At 46.7% G+C, this 16,824-nt stretch overlaps 4 protein-coding genes across 4 annotated transcripts; 3 read left to right on the top strand and 1 right to left on the bottom strand.

Moving 5' to 3' along the window:
* Positions 1–6,150: 6,150 nt before the first annotated feature.
* TRIREDRAFT_80509 (uncharacterized protein) lies at positions 6,151–8,438 on the top strand. The gene is made up of 4 exons (XM_006967802.1): positions 6,151–6,296; positions 6,496–6,982; positions 7,067–7,818; positions 7,894–8,438. The coding sequence occupies exons 1-4, from the start codon at positions 6,180–6,182 to the stop codon at positions 8,110–8,112; spliced, it is 1,575 nt and encodes a 524-aa protein (XP_006967864.1). The 5' UTR covers positions 6,151–6,179; the 3' UTR covers positions 8,113–8,438.
* Positions 8,439–9,657: 1,219 nt separating this feature from the next.
* TRIREDRAFT_66726 (uncharacterized protein) lies at positions 9,658–11,231 on the top strand (the record flags this gene model as incomplete). Its single annotated transcript, XM_006967801.1, has 3 exons — positions 9,658–9,798; positions 9,861–11,025; positions 11,098–11,231. The coding sequence occupies 3 exons, from the start codon at positions 9,658–9,660 to the stop codon at positions 11,229–11,231; spliced, it is 1,440 nt and encodes a 479-aa protein (XP_006967863.1).
* Positions 11,232–12,050: 819 nt separating this feature from the next.
* On the top strand, positions 12,051–12,503 carry TRIREDRAFT_110117 (uncharacterized protein; the record flags this gene model as incomplete). Its single annotated transcript, XM_006967800.1, has 1 exon — positions 12,051–12,503. One exon carries the CDS (start codon positions 12,051–12,053, stop codon positions 12,501–12,503), a length of 453 nt encoding a protein of 150 aa, XP_006967862.1.
* Positions 12,504–12,634: 131 nt separating this feature from the next.
* TRIREDRAFT_123188 (uncharacterized protein) lies at positions 12,635–14,075 on the bottom strand (the record flags this gene model as incomplete). The annotated part of the gene is made up of 3 exons (XM_006967713.1): positions 12,635–13,250; positions 13,303–13,517; positions 13,644–14,075. 3 exons carry the CDS (start codon positions 14,073–14,075, stop codon positions 12,635–12,637), a joined length of 1,263 nt encoding a protein of 420 aa, XP_006967775.1.
* Positions 14,076–16,824: the final 2,749 nt, after the last annotated feature.

Raw genomic sequence — 16,824 nt, 5'->3', positions numbered from 1 at the left:
CTTGACAGAATCCGTTGCCACTGGCCATGAACAGCGCTATCGAGATGGACCTGGGTTTTCGAGAGGAGACCGGGATATTGGTCGACAATCCTACCTGCATGCGCCAAATAGCCGCCCGTTACGCAATGGCTCACAAAGGGGACATCCCGCCCTTCAGTGCTGATTATGAAAAGGGGGGGGATCTGCTCGCGGAGGGATACCGCTATCACCAACCGCCGCGTCATCTTGCAGCCCTGTACCATATCAACTATTCGCAGCTTACGCTTAGGACCGTGTGATGCTCACAGGTTAGGTTGGAGTGTGCCTTACTGAACGGAAGTCCCAGCAGGCAGCTCCTATTGAAGGCTAAACGGAACCGTGTACTATATCCGAGTCGGTTACCGATGAATAGGGCGTATATACTACTTGAGCCGGTTATACTGCAGACTCTACCATATTTACGACCAGTTATATTCATAATTGCTCGCCAAATCCGTCGACATTTGGCTCATACCCCGTCGGGTAGTTGGTCTGGCCCCGGCCCGAAATCACCGGCAAGCGATGTTTCCCAGCTGAGTCGCTATTGTGGAAGTTATTGGAAGGCGAGCGGTAACCCAGACGATTACGAAGACCAATCAACTGTTCCAATGCTGCTGGTGTCGTTGGCGACCCTGGATAGGGGCGAGGACCGAGACGGAATTCAAAGTGGCAGCGCGCCCGTTGTGCCAAGCTACTCTGATTGTTTCCTCGCATCTCAGCACGTTATCGGCGTAATTATGGCCCTGACTATTGCTCTCTCCTCTCGACAGGGAGTCTGGACCTTTTGACCGGCGCCAGCCGAATTTTCATCCTTGAGCCGTGTCTCCGCAGGTGTGGCACCATACGAGTACATCCATCCCACGTATAGCTCTACGGTATTCCCCTATTCCGGGCCAGATTATCCAACGCGTTGGGTCCGACCCCATGCCATTGGTGCCATTGGCTGGCCTGTTCCGGCACAAATATCGAAGTGACAGAGCCATGCCCATCAGAAACATCGACTGGTTGTTGGTACTTCCGGGCTTGTTGGTTCATTGCCCATCTTCCAGTCCTACGCAACACCAAGGTTCACACACGCGACTCAGGAGAATTTGACTTGTCATATCAAGCCTTACACAGGCCGACGTCCTCTAGGTAGGCAGCAACGCCGCTTTGGTTACCATATTGATCCCTTGCTTCCATATGACAACACTAGGCTGCGCCTCGCCACTGCCGGGACGTTACTCGTTCCCCAGATCCATGTGGCAAATATTCTTTATTCTTCGTCTATTGGAGCTTTACTTTATATCACTCTGTACATTCATACTACTCGCGTCTAGAGAATCGACTGCTCGGTAATTGCCGTTGATAACAAGAGATCGAACTCTGACGCCACGATCAATCTCCGGAACTCCCTGGTTCTTCAGCAGCTTTTCCATTGTGAGGCCAAATTGCAACAGGACACAACAACACGACTACAAACGGGCTATTTCCTATAGATCATTTATGACAAGGACACAGCTGACTTAAGTGCCACTAAGAGGCCAAGTGATAGTCAAAGGTAAGACGAAGGCTGAACCGAGTGTGAAGCGAACATGCTCCGACTTGGCCAGCTACAGATGGTCCGGGGGGCAAATCGCTTACACGGGCTAAGCCAGCCAAGCTGTCCAATATGCATTCGCCAACTGCCGAGACAACGAACAGAAGCGGTATGCACGCGGCACCGGCAAAACGCTTAACGTGCACGCATTTAAATATAACACACAGTAAGCCATGTGTGGAGGGCGATGTCAATGCACGGGGATATCTGGTGATCAATCCGATATGGTGTCTCAGTGGACGGGGAGCCGCAGTTAGGCAAGTCCCAACCCAATCATCAGGCCTGGTTGCATCACCACTAGTCCATCGACAATCTGACATGCATTTCATGCAGCCCTGATACGCCACCACCACCTTTGCAGAGTCGCACGGGTGAATCGCTCGTTGGCTCCAAGGTCCCGACTGACCATTATTTCCATGGTTTCAAGTTTCATCATCCATGTCCCGTGGTCCATGGCCCGTCTTGCTGGCTGCACCCCCTCCCCGAGCCGAACCGTCAAGCTGGGTCATGGGTGGCTTTGTCAACGATGAGCCGCTCGCCTCCCTCGCCCTTGTCCGACGCAACGCTAGCGTCTGAGATGAGAGATATTGGAGAGAGCCATAGAGGCTCCTGGATAGTCGTGGACAGGTATGAGTTTGTCTGGAGATACCTTGACTTGCCCAATAATGCACATTTGCTCCGGCGAATGGGGGCATGAAGGCACCAATAAGCTGTTGGCGTTTATAGGAGCCTGGAGGTCTGCCTTGCTTGACTTTCTACCTCTATGGGAGAAGGGCCATTTGTCCTGTGGCCTTCCTCTGGAGATATTGCTTTTGCTATTGGTAAGATAGAGCTTCGCATGACCTTGCCACTTGCCATCCCCAGGCCTCGAATTTCTTGGCGGGTTTACCGAGCAGCAACTACCCAGGTTCTGTAAGTTGTTTCCCCTGCTCGTAGCAGGTTGAATCCCAAACCAGCCTTGCGAAGTGACAATCAGTAAGCCAGAAACCCGCTAATACAGCATTGCCTAGAATTGAGAGCCCTGGCAGCGGATGTTTCGTTCCGTCTCCCCATGGCCAGGAGGCCTTGTCGGTAATCGTCGTAGTAAATCTCCCGCCTCCCGGGCTGATGCTTATTCGCTGATTTACGAACGCCCTAAAACGGTGCAAGGGGCGGGGAGAATGGGAGAGGACCATACCCTGGCATAATGATCATGACTGAACAAGAGAGACAGGCATCTTGTTTGTTGTACCCTGGAACTCACTTACTCAGGACATTGTTCATCTGAAACTGTCAATGTGTAGGACTCGGGTCATGTCGTGGGTATGAACATGGTAGTTACCCAGTCTTTACCGTGTTAGAGGTCTTATTTGTCTATTCCTACTGGGTCTACATATTGTTATCTCGTCAGGTGTAAAATGTCTTGTTCACGCAAGGCTGTGCTGATGTATGGGTTTTATCTCTGCATTTGACTGCATTTCCGGCTTGGCGTAGGTATATCCGTCGTTACCATGATGACAGACTAGTATACCTTAGTGTAGTCTAAGAGAAAAGGAAACGGTTGAATAAGGCAGAGAAGTATGTCTTGCTGCGCCCGTCAAGCTGGAAATACGGAGAAATCGAGACCAGAGCCGGGAGAACTGCACGAGAGAACATGGGGAATAGGGCCCGTCCCCCTTGTTCGCCGATGACGTTTTCTGCTTTCCTTCGCTTACAGGATTGCTGACGGGGTTATTCGCCTTTGAGTCGTAGCTGAGCAGTTCCTTGTTTTAACTGTACTGGGATTGGGTTGAGAAGGGGAGTGTCGGGTGAATAGTCTAGTATCAGTTTTGTACTTGTGGGAGGAGAGGGAAAGGGAGCAGGGTGCAAGGAGAACACGGAACTTGAAGTCAGCAGAAAACTTTCGACGGAATTAGTAGCTTGTAGGTAAGCAACCAATGGGGATGCTAGATGGAGAGGGAACCGGGATGGAGTTTTTCTTTTCTTCCTTGTTCTGGTATCCGGCTTGACTTGGGGGAGAAACTTGTATGTGCAACATGTTGTAGTCTGCTGGGCTTGTCTACCTAGACAGTGGTCACACTAAGTTGACACATTTTGGGACGATGTATTCCATAATGAAACGAGCAATCGATTACACACAAACTGAAGAAAAGTACTACAAGAATTTAAACAACGTTGAGAGAATAGCTCTCTTTCTTGAGGGAGGCATGTGGGTGGATGCCGGGGCTCTCACTTGATGAAGCATCATCTACTTCTAAGGCTCTTCATGCAAGGCACAGCCTTGGTTGACGTAAGTTGAAAGACCCGGCGTAATAGATGCCCTTTCTGGCCTTATCAATATGTGTGGTAGTACGATTTCCTGGTCTCGGGGAAGGGCTTGTCAAAGGAGCATGATATGAGCCTCGACATAGTGCTACCTTGCTAGAGCGGTCCGAGCCATTACTCCTAAGAACCGAAGCACACACCCCCTCGCCCCCGTTTACCTGTCACTTGATACACGTGGTGAGAGGCGCAACATGTCCGAGATGTAACGGGGTGCGTGGAAAAGAGCGGAGCTGGATCGGCCGCTTGTCAGCTTTGCCGGGACTGGGAGCCTCACTCCCAACCCGAAATCTGGGGACGATGACGGGACGGGACCTTGAAGAGGATGCATGAAATTCGTATGAGTGGAGCCAAGAACGTTGACCCCGATACGAGGCATTGGTGTCAGAGACCATCGCCTGGTGAGCATCATTGGAAGTTGATGCTACACGTTGATTAAGGAGGCCTTGGTCATGTTGAGGGGTGCATCTCCATGACAAGCAACACCACAAGACCCCGTCCGAGCTCACATCTGTGGATGGTGCCTACTTGCAAGCAGGTGTTCCCTATTGCTACCCTGCCAGGCTGTGGACTGGGGTGCAGCCCGGTTTCAATCCGGGTTCAGACGTCAGCCGGACCGTGTTGACGGCGGCCCGCTGGCCTATACGGCGAGGGAACCCTTCTAGTAAACGGCGGAACTAGGCAGCCCTGTGCATTGACCGCAGATGCACTACTCATCGTATTGCCCTTGTCCTCGTCTCGGGTGAAGCAGGTTCATCGCCGATGCCCTGGCCATCTTCGACAACAGGCTTACACGCATCTGGGTGCGACGGAGGACAGGGTGGGAGTGCCTCGTGACCCGTTTCCTGGGGGCGGAGTCTGTGCCGCGCTCATGGTGCAGGAGCTGACGCCATCACCGTGCGTCTCGTCATCCCAGTTACCGGCGTGCTGGTAACAGAGGTGTCAATATGGGAGTTGGCAGGTTGGACTCTTGGTCGATTGCTTGGGCTGTGTATGAGTCGCCTGTTGGGAGGCACATGGCCATACGGAGCAATGTGCCCGCTGGTGATCTTATGGAGAATTTGGCAAGGTCAAGAACTTAGGAAAGCTGTCAGCGAGGTTTTCCATTGAAACCTACCTAGGTAGGTAGCATTGGGCCTGCAAGTCCCTGAGTCCTTGGCTTCAGAAAGGTAGAGAGAGATTCCGAAGGTACGCGAAGCCTGGATCTGGGCGTCAAGTCAGCGACGGAGAATGACGAACGATGTGAAGAGGGTTCGAATGAGGATACCTTTGGGTGACAAGAATGACAACAAAGGCCCTTGTTCCACAGAATCACCATTTGGAAACAACACGGACAGTTGGCTTCGCGATGCTGAACAAAGGACAAGACACAATGCACAGAGTGGAGGAGACGGTTGGGGAAGTTGAGCTTATCGAGTGCTGATGCGGGCTGATAAGATAACCGAAAAGCGACGGGTCCAGTTGACATGGGGCCAGATAGTAAATCATCGATATGGGGATTCGCTGGTTGGTTCGCGTGTCTGGGAGGGCCATGAATTGTTTCTTACAAGGACTTGTAACTCGTGGCGCCATTGAGTCTATAAAAGTCTGTCGGGATGGGCACGATGCGAATTCGCAGTTGAAGCCAGAGGTTGATGAAATGAGAGATGAAGTCCTGGCCCAATGCTGCGATAAGGGAAAGCACCTGCATTGTTGCAGCGACTGAGTCGCTATTGAGGGGCTCGTCCCGCGCTGGAGCCGTTCTATTGTCCATCAAATTGTGATGGCAGTACCTGCAGCTGGGCCAATTCTACGCTTCTTCTCAGGTCCTGACAATAGTGAATTGACCTTTCATGTGCTACGTGGCTAATACTCGGCTACTGATGACATGTACCGCGGCAGCGCCCCGCCGTACCAGACGCGTCGGCCAGCTTTTCTGCCCCTCACCGCCCCTCTGCTAGCAAGGAGCCAGCTCAGCTCCCAAGCCGGATCCAGCACTCGATGCCTCGGAAGCGCAGCTCGACATTGGACAGGCCACGCATCGCCAGCAGATCCCGCCCAGGCCAGCCCCTTGCTCTTCGACTCGACAGCTGTGTGTGCGAATCCAGACGCGGGCTCGCACACAAACAGCAAACAGACCGACGAAACCGCTGGCCCACCGCCTTGCTCCACCGCCCAGGGCCACAGGGAATCTGGCCAGAATTCGCTCCCCAGCCCGCGCTGCCTTTTATTGCAACTCTGTCACCAACATCCCTCGATTCTTGACCTCTACCGCCAATTGACCGTTGGCAGTGCCGTCAAGATGTCCAAGCCCACGAGCGTCACGGGCAGTGAGAGCGAGTTCGAGTTCATCGAGACTCCCAAGGCCACCCCCCCGACCTTTGAGAAGGACGAGGACTGCGGCGTCCGCACCACCAAGGTACGTCGAGCAAATGCACCCCGCGGATAGGTTTTATCTATCCAGCTAGTCATTCTGAGGCCCCCCAACGGGCAATTGGCATTCCCAATGCTGCATGTTGCTTTCACTGCGTCCCGGAAGACTGCAGACTGCCCCATTGACGAGCTCAAAGCAAGCAAGCAAGCAAGCAAGCAACGGCGAGCTGACTGATTTCGTCTAGTATCCTTGCATCAAGAATGCTCCCCTCCCAGCTGAGGGGCCGGGCTCCGACTCGTTCAACAACAAGATCCTGCTCTCCCTCTTGGGCGGCGTGCCTCTCTGGCTGACCTGGAAGGTTGGCGGCGGCCTCAAGACCTTCATCTTCTTCGCCCTCATCGTCGATCTGCCCCTCCTGGCAGGATGGTGGCTCGTCGTCTCTGCCGTCTCCCCCCGCAAGTCGGACAAGGCCAAGCTGCCTGGCCGTCCCGTTGAGTACTACCTCGATTTCAAGAAGGAGGCCGACCGCCTCAAGTACCGTGGCACCAACAAGATCCCCATGGAGACCTTCCACGAGATGTACTTTGACGGCGATGTCGAGTTCAAGGGTGACTGCCTCGAGGTTATGGAGTACCGTCACGACTGGGCCAGCTTCCGCTTCACCGTCAGCCTCATCAAGTACTTCTTGACCGGCATGATTCCCGAGCTCATTATGCACACTCGTTCTCAGGGTGAGTTTCCCGGCTGATAGCCGCCAACTTTGTCTATTTGGACCATATCAAGAACCCATTTGCTGACATCATTCTTCCACGTAGATGAGGAGCAGGTCCGAGACCACTATGACCGCGGTGACGACTTTTACGGCTGGTTCCTTGGCCCCCGCATGATCTACACCTCTGGTATCATCTCTGACATCAACACCGAGGAGTCTCTGGAGCAGCTCCAGGACAACAAGTTGACTGTTGTCTGCGAGAAGATTGAGCTCAAGAAGGACGAGCGCATGCTGGACATTGGCTGCGGCTGGGGCACCCTCGCTCGATTCGCCAGTGAAAACTACGGCGCCAAGGTCACCGGTATCACTCTTGGTCGCAACCAGACTGCCTGGGGCAACAGCGCCATGCGCAAGGTTGGCATCCCCGAGGAGCAGAGCAAGATCCTCTGCATGGACTACCGTGACATTCCCGTCCCCGAGGGCCGCTACAACAAGATCACCTGCCTGGAGATGGCTGAGCACGTCGGTGTCCGCCACTTCCCGGCCTTCCTCAACCAGGTTTACAACATGCTTGACGACGATGGTATCTTCTTCCTCCAGATCGCTGGTCTGCGCAAGGCTTGGCAGTACGAGGATCTGATCTGGGGTCTCTTCATGAACAAATACGTCTTCCCTGGTGCCGATGCCTCGACTCCTCTTGGCTGGGTGGTTGACAAGCTGGAGGGTGCTGGCTTCGAGGTCAAGGGCGTTGACACCATTGGCGTCCACTACTCTGCTACTCTTTGGAAGTGGTACCGCAACTGGATGGGCAACCGTGACAAGGTTGAGGCCAAGTACGGCAAGCGATGGTTCAAGGTACGTTTACCGATATCCGATCGATCCGATATTCAAAGGCTTTTCATTGCAGATACTAATATTAGCGGTCTATAGATCTGGGAGTACTTCTTGGCCTACTCCACTATTGCTTCTCGACAGGGTACCGCTACCTGCTTCCAGATTGTGCTGGTGAAGAACCTCAACTCCACTCACCGTGTCGAGGGCATCCCCAGCCAATTTGGTCTGTCTGGAGCTTATGACAACTCCGAGGCCGACATCAAGTCGTGGGCCGCCAAGAACAACGTCGCTTCCTCCACCGCCTTCCTTTCTTAAGTGGGGTGGCAACGACGAATTGTCTCTGTATAGACTGAACTTCAACTGCTTGCTATCTCTTGTTTGGACAGATGCATTGAAAGACGTCACGGGCAAAACCACGGGCAAAACTAAAAAAGGTGTCATGAAGCCCTTTTTACATGGTGTCAAGGAAAACATGGTACAGGATGAAGAACTGTCTGCTACTATATGGATCGGTTCAGTGGCACGGGTTGTCAACATGACGGTCATGACTTTACTCATTAATGTCTGAATGGTTATGAGGCAAACGGATATGGTTCTAGGTATGGTAGGGTAATCAAGGGTATTAAAAGGTTGCAACCTCGTCTCACGATGGGGGTGATTCACCAGCAATAACAGTGAGGCCCTTGATGGGACATCACTAGCGCTGAGTCTGGGCTAGATGACGCGTTATGAGAAATAGAAAGCTGTTGGCCCTATCACTTGGTTTGCTCTCTCAGGAAGTGTTGCCCCAAACTCCATGATGAGGTAGCAGCTCATGTGTTGCCTAACATGGCTGCTCACACGCGAGGAGAAATGTCTGGTCTGGACCCTTAATCTTACACGAAGAGCCCATAACGCGGTTTTGCACTAGATGTTTGTAAGCTGCATGATGCTATGCTTTAACATGACCCCAACGCGTCAACTAATCTTACCACAAGGTTTCTTACGAACTCTGTATGAGAAAGGAAGAGCTACCATCCTACCAAATAAGGGCTAAGGTGCCCTGGCTGTATGAGCTTAGCAACGCGATATAGATACAATATGTGACACTATCTAGTTATTTGTTAACAAGGTTCAATCGACATGTCCTCCGTCAACGACTGAGAACTCGGAGCTTGTCATACCTTCAGGATCCTGCACTATACAGTTCAGTGCTAAGGTTCCCAGCTCCGAGATGTAAGCCGCCCCCTGTAGCCGGCGAGCCGGCACTACCTAGCGTTGGCCATGAAGACTAATTGATATATAATATGTCGATGGTGAGCTATTCGATCGGGCTTACTTGAGGGAGCTCTCATTGGCAATGACCGAACGACCGCATGTCCGCACACGCGTTTACTGTAGTATGTGTATTGCCGAGAACTGTTCCCCCGTCCGAACCTTGTCGGCGCTTTCGATCTGACCGTAGCCCCGTTTCCCCGGCCTGTCCATTGTTATAGCTTGCCCCGGAGCGCCACCCGCTAGAGTTCCTTACGAGGCGCTGAGCTGTGGAAGGACGAGAATTGGGGTAAGTAGAGAGGTTCTTGTATGATCTTATATATGGCGTGCTTATGTGATGTAAGATCTATCGCTAGTTTACTGCGCGGAGGGAGCTGGAGATTCAGTTGGGGGTAAAGGGAGGAGGAGCTGTGGCTTGTTTGAAAAAGCATGTTTGTTACTATTATTGTAGGTAGGTGGTTTTGCTGTGAGCATAGTGCTATATATGTTTCGCGATTGCGAGTGGTTGTGCTACTCTTTGACTTGACGTTTAATAGTCTTATGAATTGAGGGTTTATTAATTGTACGATATTGAAGCTCGATACAGCCTGACTTACATACGCAGATATGAGACGACCTATCACGCCAGAGCAAGTCAAGGAGCTTGCTTCCATATTGGACTCGTCTACACGATTGTACACTTCCGCCGATGGCGAGGGATACGACAAGTTGATTGCGAGGTGGGCTGACAACGCAGTCAAACAAGCTGTAAGTGGCCATTGCGTTAAAGTCCATGAACAGAACTGACAGAGAACTCGTCACCATCATAGGGCGTCGTCGCTGTCCCGGTGACCTACGAAGAAGTAGCCAAGCTGGTCAAGTTCGCCTCGGACAACAACATCGATCTCGCCGTGCGAGGCGGCGGCCACTCCACCGGCGGAACCTCCTCGACAGAAGGCGGCCTCTGCATCGACCTCTCGAGCATGCGCGACGTCAAGATCGACACGGCCTCGAAGCACATCATCGCCCAGGGCGGCGCCATGTGGGTGGACGTGGACAACGCGGCCATCGAAAAGGGCCTCGCGACGGTCGGCGGGACGGTGAACCACACGGGCATCGGCGGGCTGTCCCTCGGCGGCGGCTTCGGGTGGCTGGCCGGCATGTACGGCTGCGTGTGCGACAACATTGTCGCTGCCAAGGTTGTCGTTGCGGACGGACGCCTGCTGTCTGTCTCGGAGAAAGAGAATGCGGACTTGTTCTGGGCGATTCGCGGCGCGGGACATAACTTTGGGGTTGTGGTTGAGTTTACCTTCCAGGGGCATGATCAGCTGAACGAGGTGTATGCGGGGGGCATCGTCTTCCCGTCGGACAAGTTGAGTCAGATTGTCGAGGCGCTCAACAGGATGATGGGATCTGGGGATCCAAAGGGGGCTGCTGTGCTGGTGTTTGCGAGGCCGCCTACGGCGCCTGCTCCGGTGATTGTTACGAATGTGTTTTATAACGGGGACCAGGAGGCGGCGGAGAAGTATCTCAAGCCGTTGTTGGACTTGGGGCCGATTGCGAACATGGCCAAGATGATGCCGTATAACATGGTTAACGGGTTGTTGAATGCCATGGCGACGCATGGCCGGAGGAAGTCGATCAAGGCGGTCACTCTGACGAACGTCGTCGAGCCGGCGTTTGTTCAGGAGCTTTTCGACGACTATGTCAAGGTCACGGGTGAGAATCCCGACTTGGCGCATACGTTTATGGGGATGGAGTTTTACGACCTGGGCAAGATTAATAGCATCCCCATCGAGTCCATGGCCTTTGCCAATCGGGGTGACTATAGGGCAGGAGTCGTTGGCTTGGAGTGGACGAATGACAAGATGGATCAGGAGAATAGGGATTGGGGACGGATGATCCAGGCCAAGTGTCGACAGAAGATTATCGACAGCGAGGAGTATTCGCCCCAGACGACCAAGACTGCGTTGGAGTATGCCAACTATCTTGAACGTAAGTGTTGCCTGTCCTGCTTTTTGCAAGCTTGGAGTTGGATCAGATGGACTGATGAATTGTTTGGTGTAGCTGGCGACTTCATGGGAGACAAGCCGTTTGGTGTGAATCAGCGACGCTTGGCCGTCTTAAAGGCAAAGTATGATCCGGACTGTCTGTTTTACAAGACGAGTCCGATTGCGCCGTTGGTGACTGCGAGGAACTGACTATCCGGTGTGCGGCGCGTTGTGCGCAGTCTGTTGTAGCCGCAACATGGTTCGGTGCATTGAAACACACAAGGCTGTATACAAACACAACGTGCTACGTATTACTATGTCTCTTGGCAACTCGGATATTCGTTCCGAAATGGCGGAGCAAGCAGGGGCTTCCATGATCTTCTTCGTCTTACACTTCCCCAGGTTGCCAGGTTCATCGTGCGAGTTTAGCTTTGAGGACGAAACGGTGGTCAGATAGGGGGGGTCAAAAGCAGGATCTATTACTACATCAACCAATATAAGAATCTCTTTCGGAATGAAGATCTTTCCGGCTTTAGATGGAAGTTCTGTATATGTTGGACCGAGGTGGAGGCAAAAGGGGGAGGTTGTCATCATTTAGCGCCCTCGTGTTGCCTGTTTTGAGGGCCCTCTTTGACTCTCTACGACTCCAGCATTGCTGGCTTATGCTGCGAGACAGCTCATGCCTCCGTCACGATGGGTCTTTCCATTGACTAAGACTACAAGATTGCTTTGAAAGCAGCCTTTTCCTTGGAGTTGCTTCTGAACCATTCAGGCAGGTGTCAACAGTTCAACCTCGACTAAAATTAGACAAATGAATAATGTGTTCCTCCGGCTTGCGAGTTCCGAGATGCAGGGGGGCATTTCGGCCACTCGCTGGATTATCCTAGGCATACCATGCATGACTTCTCGAAGCCATGGAATATATAAGGCTGGCCGAAAACTCCTGAAGGCATTCGGAGTCCTTTCATCTCAAGTCACTTCAGTCTTTGCCTTCAAGAGCTGTCTCTGGAAAAACTGATCAACACAAACATGATTTTCCAATACACCATCCTCGCCGCCCTGGCGACTATTGCCCTAGCAAAGCCAACTCCCACCAGAACCACCAACTCGCTCCAGAACCGGGATCTCTGCAACGACCACGAGAACCAGCTCGCAACATGGTACGACAAGGGCACCGACCCGAACCAGATCACGGCCTGCGGACACAAGTACGACCCTACCGCCATCGTCGTGGCCATTTCCACCGACGTGCCCAACTACAAGCAGTACTGCGGTCGACAGATCCTCATCTCCTCGCGGGAGCAGACGGCTGCGGTGATTGCCGTCATTGACGACGCGAATGCCACGGGCACGCTGGGGGAGTTTGCGCTGGACTTGTCGCCGGCGGTGTTTGATATCCTTTCGCCGACGGATCTTACGGTTGATGCGGATGGGGAGGTTGCTATTGATTGGGTTGTGCTGGGTGGTGATCCGTGCCCTTGAGCAAATGGGGGGAGAAGCAGGGTATGTCCTAGGTTCTAAGACGTATATGTATGAGATAAGACGGATCGTTCGGCATGAAAAGTATATAGTAGACTCGCCCAGCAACAAGATTCAGCCTCAAATCTTCAACACTATTCAAGCGTAAGAACATTTTCCTTGAACCACGGTAGATATGTGTCTCGGCCCCAAGCTGTCAATTCTCGAACGCCAGCAACAATGGCGTAGATATCCATCAAGCTTTCGGTTTTCCCAAACACGAAGCTGGAATATAGTTGAGTTTTTTCTTCAGCATATGTAGAGATCACCAACTTCCAGTAGTTGCCCTGTATAATGATGCCGGGGATGAATGGAAGCTTTGATAATGCCCTGATTGATCGGGCCCTGATTTCGTCTTCCTGGTCTGTCGCTACTGGCGTCTGCCAATCTTTGTCCTGACGCTGTTGAAGGAGCTTCTCACAAACTGCCCATTGAAGGAATCTCCATTGCGCAGAATACCAAATGCCAAGTTGGAGCTGGGTCGTGTCCGCGTCGGCATCTTGCTTCTCAGTCACAATGCTGACTATCAGAGGGCGAAGCTGTAGTGGTTCGAAATCTGTATGGTTGATGGACAAAGTAGGTGCAGCACGGCTGAACTTGGTGACAGCATCTACTTCATGACTCCGGTCAAGCGAGGCATAGACGCAGAGATCGATCAGCTTCGAGATAGGCGCCACAGGCCTGAAGTCAGCATGTGGCCGGGCCGTGCTACTATAAGCAGCAAGGGTTAGCTTGGTGCTTCAATTAGGAGAATCAAGCTTACCACAGCATGGCACTGAATTCGCCGTATTGTCTATCTGCAGGAGATCTGAAAATTCCATGAAGCAGGCGTAGATGGACTTCGGCATTCCAGCTAGCTTCTTCGTGATTATAGCGTTCACACTCGGTAGCCATTGATAAGATGGTTTGGGTCTCTTCGAGAGATGGGACTCGACCAGGTAACTCGTCAGCAGGAATCTTTTCAGACTTGAAGCAATTCTGCCATTGATGACATTGGACTTCGCCCCTATTGAGCTTTTAGGTGATTCGCTGCCTTAGGGCATGTGGGAGAATTTGGTGACATCGTCCGTATTCCATCATTGTAAGAAAAAGCATCTTAGCGACATGAGGCACGGTAGTCTCATTTAGAGGGTGATAGTCGACACCCTTCTCTTGTAGACGCAACCGCATCATCTGGCGTTTGACTGATAATGTTCGTGATAAATATTTGGACAAGCCGTTGGTATCAGTGACCACGGCTGAAGCTGGAGAGGTTGGAATGCTGCCAGATCGAAGTCTAGGGGTTGCAGGGTCATGAACTTCACCTTTGCTGCCGAAATGGGAATATGGAATATTCCCATTTTTGCCTTGGGTGGCCATGGAGTCAAGCTGAGGACTGGCGAGATAGTGGTTTGTCGTTGATTTACGCTTTCGAGCCGTGTTGGGAGACGATTTCTCGGGCAAGCTGAAGGTCGTTGGATCAGATATCAGCTCGTGAAGATTGGGAGACGGCCCCTCGAGAGCGTTGACCCAAGAGATGATTGAGTCATTATTCATTGTCTGAGAAAATAGAGACACATTTATTTATTGAGAAGTATGGCAGGCAGTTCGCAGGCAAGCCTGCTCCTACGTTAATAAGTAAGGCACTACTCGGCGGGTTAACTAATGGCCCAGCCACAAGGCCCCTGCCTCTCCCTACTAGAGAGGCGGGGACCTAACCTATATCTTTTATTAATGCATATCCTTTTATTATAGCATAACTGCTGCATTATAACGCTTAAGTAAAAGGAAAATAAAAAAAGAATTAATAGCTATATAAAACTATATTTAAGGTTTTTTTTAATATAAAAATTAATATATTAAGTATTATTATAATAGTATAATTTATATTTAAAAATACTAAAAAGAATATACTTATATTTATAATATACTAATTTAGTATTTTATAATAATAATAAAAGGCTTATTTTTTAATAATAAGTTATATACCTTTAATACTTTTAACTCCTTTAAATTTTAATTAATTTCTTAATTTATTTTTTTATTAAGCTTAAGGCTAAGACCTTTTATATAAAAGAACCTAGGAATATTAAAATAATAACTAAATAAGGTCTTTATATAGCTAAAAGTTATAATAATTTTAATATTACTATTATTATTATTATTATTATTTTTAATATTACTACTAGTAGTACTATTAAATAATAATATTATAATATAGCTAGCCTTAAGGCTTTAATTAATTTTATTATTTTTTAAGTTAGCTTTTTTATTAATCTTAGGCTTTTTTTTAACCTTTTTAAGCTAGGTTATAAGTTTAAGGATTTTTAAAAAATTAAGCTATAGTATTATTTTTTTAAAAAAAGAAATAATAATTATTATTAGCTTTATTTTATTTTTATATAAGTTACTATAATATCTCTCTCTTTTTTAAAGTTTTTTAACTTTAAAAATATACTTAAAATGCCTCTTCTTAATATTTTTATTTATTAATAGCAGCCTAGCTATAAAGGCAAGGCTTTAATAAGGCTTTAGCTATATTTAAGGCATATTATTATTATAACTAGTGTTAATACTTATAAGCCTATACTTAAGCTTTTTTTTTTACTTTTTATTATTATTAAGTAGCTATTTTATTATAAAGCTAGGTAATAGTATAAGCGCTATTAATAATACCTTAAATTTAGTAATAAGTTTTTATTTAGTATGCCTTATATTAAATTTAATAATCTTAAAGTTATTATATTTTCTTATTTTAATAATTTAAAACTATTATATAGTTTATATAAGTAATAGTATTTTAAATAATATTTTAAGTTAAGCTACTTAAGATCTTAAGCTTTTTTTATATATCTTATACTAACTTCTTAACTAATTATAATAAAATTATATTTTAAGTAAGGAGACTAAGTAAAAGCAGCTTTAGCTATTACTTTTAGCTATAGTAAAGTAATAATAGTACTAAATTAAAATTAAAAGGCTAAAGGCTAGCTTTTTTAAATTTAATATAAATATAATAAGCTTTAAAAGCAGCCTTATATATCTTATCTTATTAATAAAGGAAGTTATATTTTATAATACTTATACTATTAAAGATTATAAACTTTTATAAGGACTTTTACTACTATTACTTAAAATACTAATAAATACTAATATTAAGAGGTTAAAGAAAATAGCTTATATATAAAAAAAGCTTAAAAAGCATAATATTAAAGAGATTATAATATTATATAAACTTAAGGTTTTTATAAGTAGTAAATCTATTTATTAATAAAAGCTAGTAAATAGTTTTTATTTTTTTTTTAATATAATTTTATTAATAATATTTAATCTTACTTTAAGTTAATTAAGTTATTTTTAATAAGTAGCTAAACTAACTTTTAATTATATAGCCTTTAAAGCTTAAGCTAAAAGTAAAGGAGTTATAATTAAAATACTATAGCTATTATAAAGCTTATTAAGTATTATTAAATCTAGTTACTATTTATATAATAATTATATCTTTATTAATTAAGGCTATTATATAGTCTTTAAAAATAACCTTTATAAAAAGAATAAAAAAAAAAAAGATAGCCTTATTAATAATACTAATAGTATTAATAAAAGTTAAGGACTTTTTATTTTTTAATTAAAAAATAACTAAATATATATTACCTTTTTTTTATATTAATATAAGTCTATTATAACTTAACACTTATAGTTATAACAGTAGGCCACCCCTAGTAAATAAAACTAAATAAATATTAAACTATCTAGCTAATTAAAAATAAATTATTAAATTATTAGGATAATTTATTAATTTAAATAAAATTATTTAAATTTATAAATAATTTATTTTAAAATTATTTAAGCCTTAAGATAATTTTATTAAAATAACTAAATATATAAATTATATTTATATTATTTATTTAAATAGTTTAATTAGCTAGTTATTATTATTTTATAGTATTTATAATATAAATAGATTAAAACCTAAATATTTACTATAAAAGTATATTAACTAGCTGCATAATTAAATATGCTTTAAGCATTAACCTAACTTTTTACTAATATAAACCTAAATAGCTTCTTTATTAAAGCTATTTACTTAAATAGTTTATTCTTTAGGAAATAGTATTCTTATTAATTATAAAAACCTAGTTTATTATATAATAATAACTTTTATTTAAGAAGTTACCTTAAACTTTTAAAGTAATATTAATTAAGGAAGTATTACTTTAAAATAAAAATAAGTAATTATAATAAGTTAATATAATAACTTTAAAAAATATAAAACTTAATAATACTACTTAAAATATAATAAAAA

The sequence above is a fragment of the Trichoderma reesei genome, assembly GCF_000167675.1.
Source record: "Trichoderma reesei QM6a unplaced genomic scaffold TRIREscaffold_19, whole genome shotgun sequence".
Classification (NCBI taxonomy): Eukaryota; Fungi; Ascomycota; class Sordariomycetes; order Hypocreales; family Hypocreaceae; genus Trichoderma; species Trichoderma reesei.
This window is presented reverse-complemented; position numbering and strand designations above follow the sequence as displayed.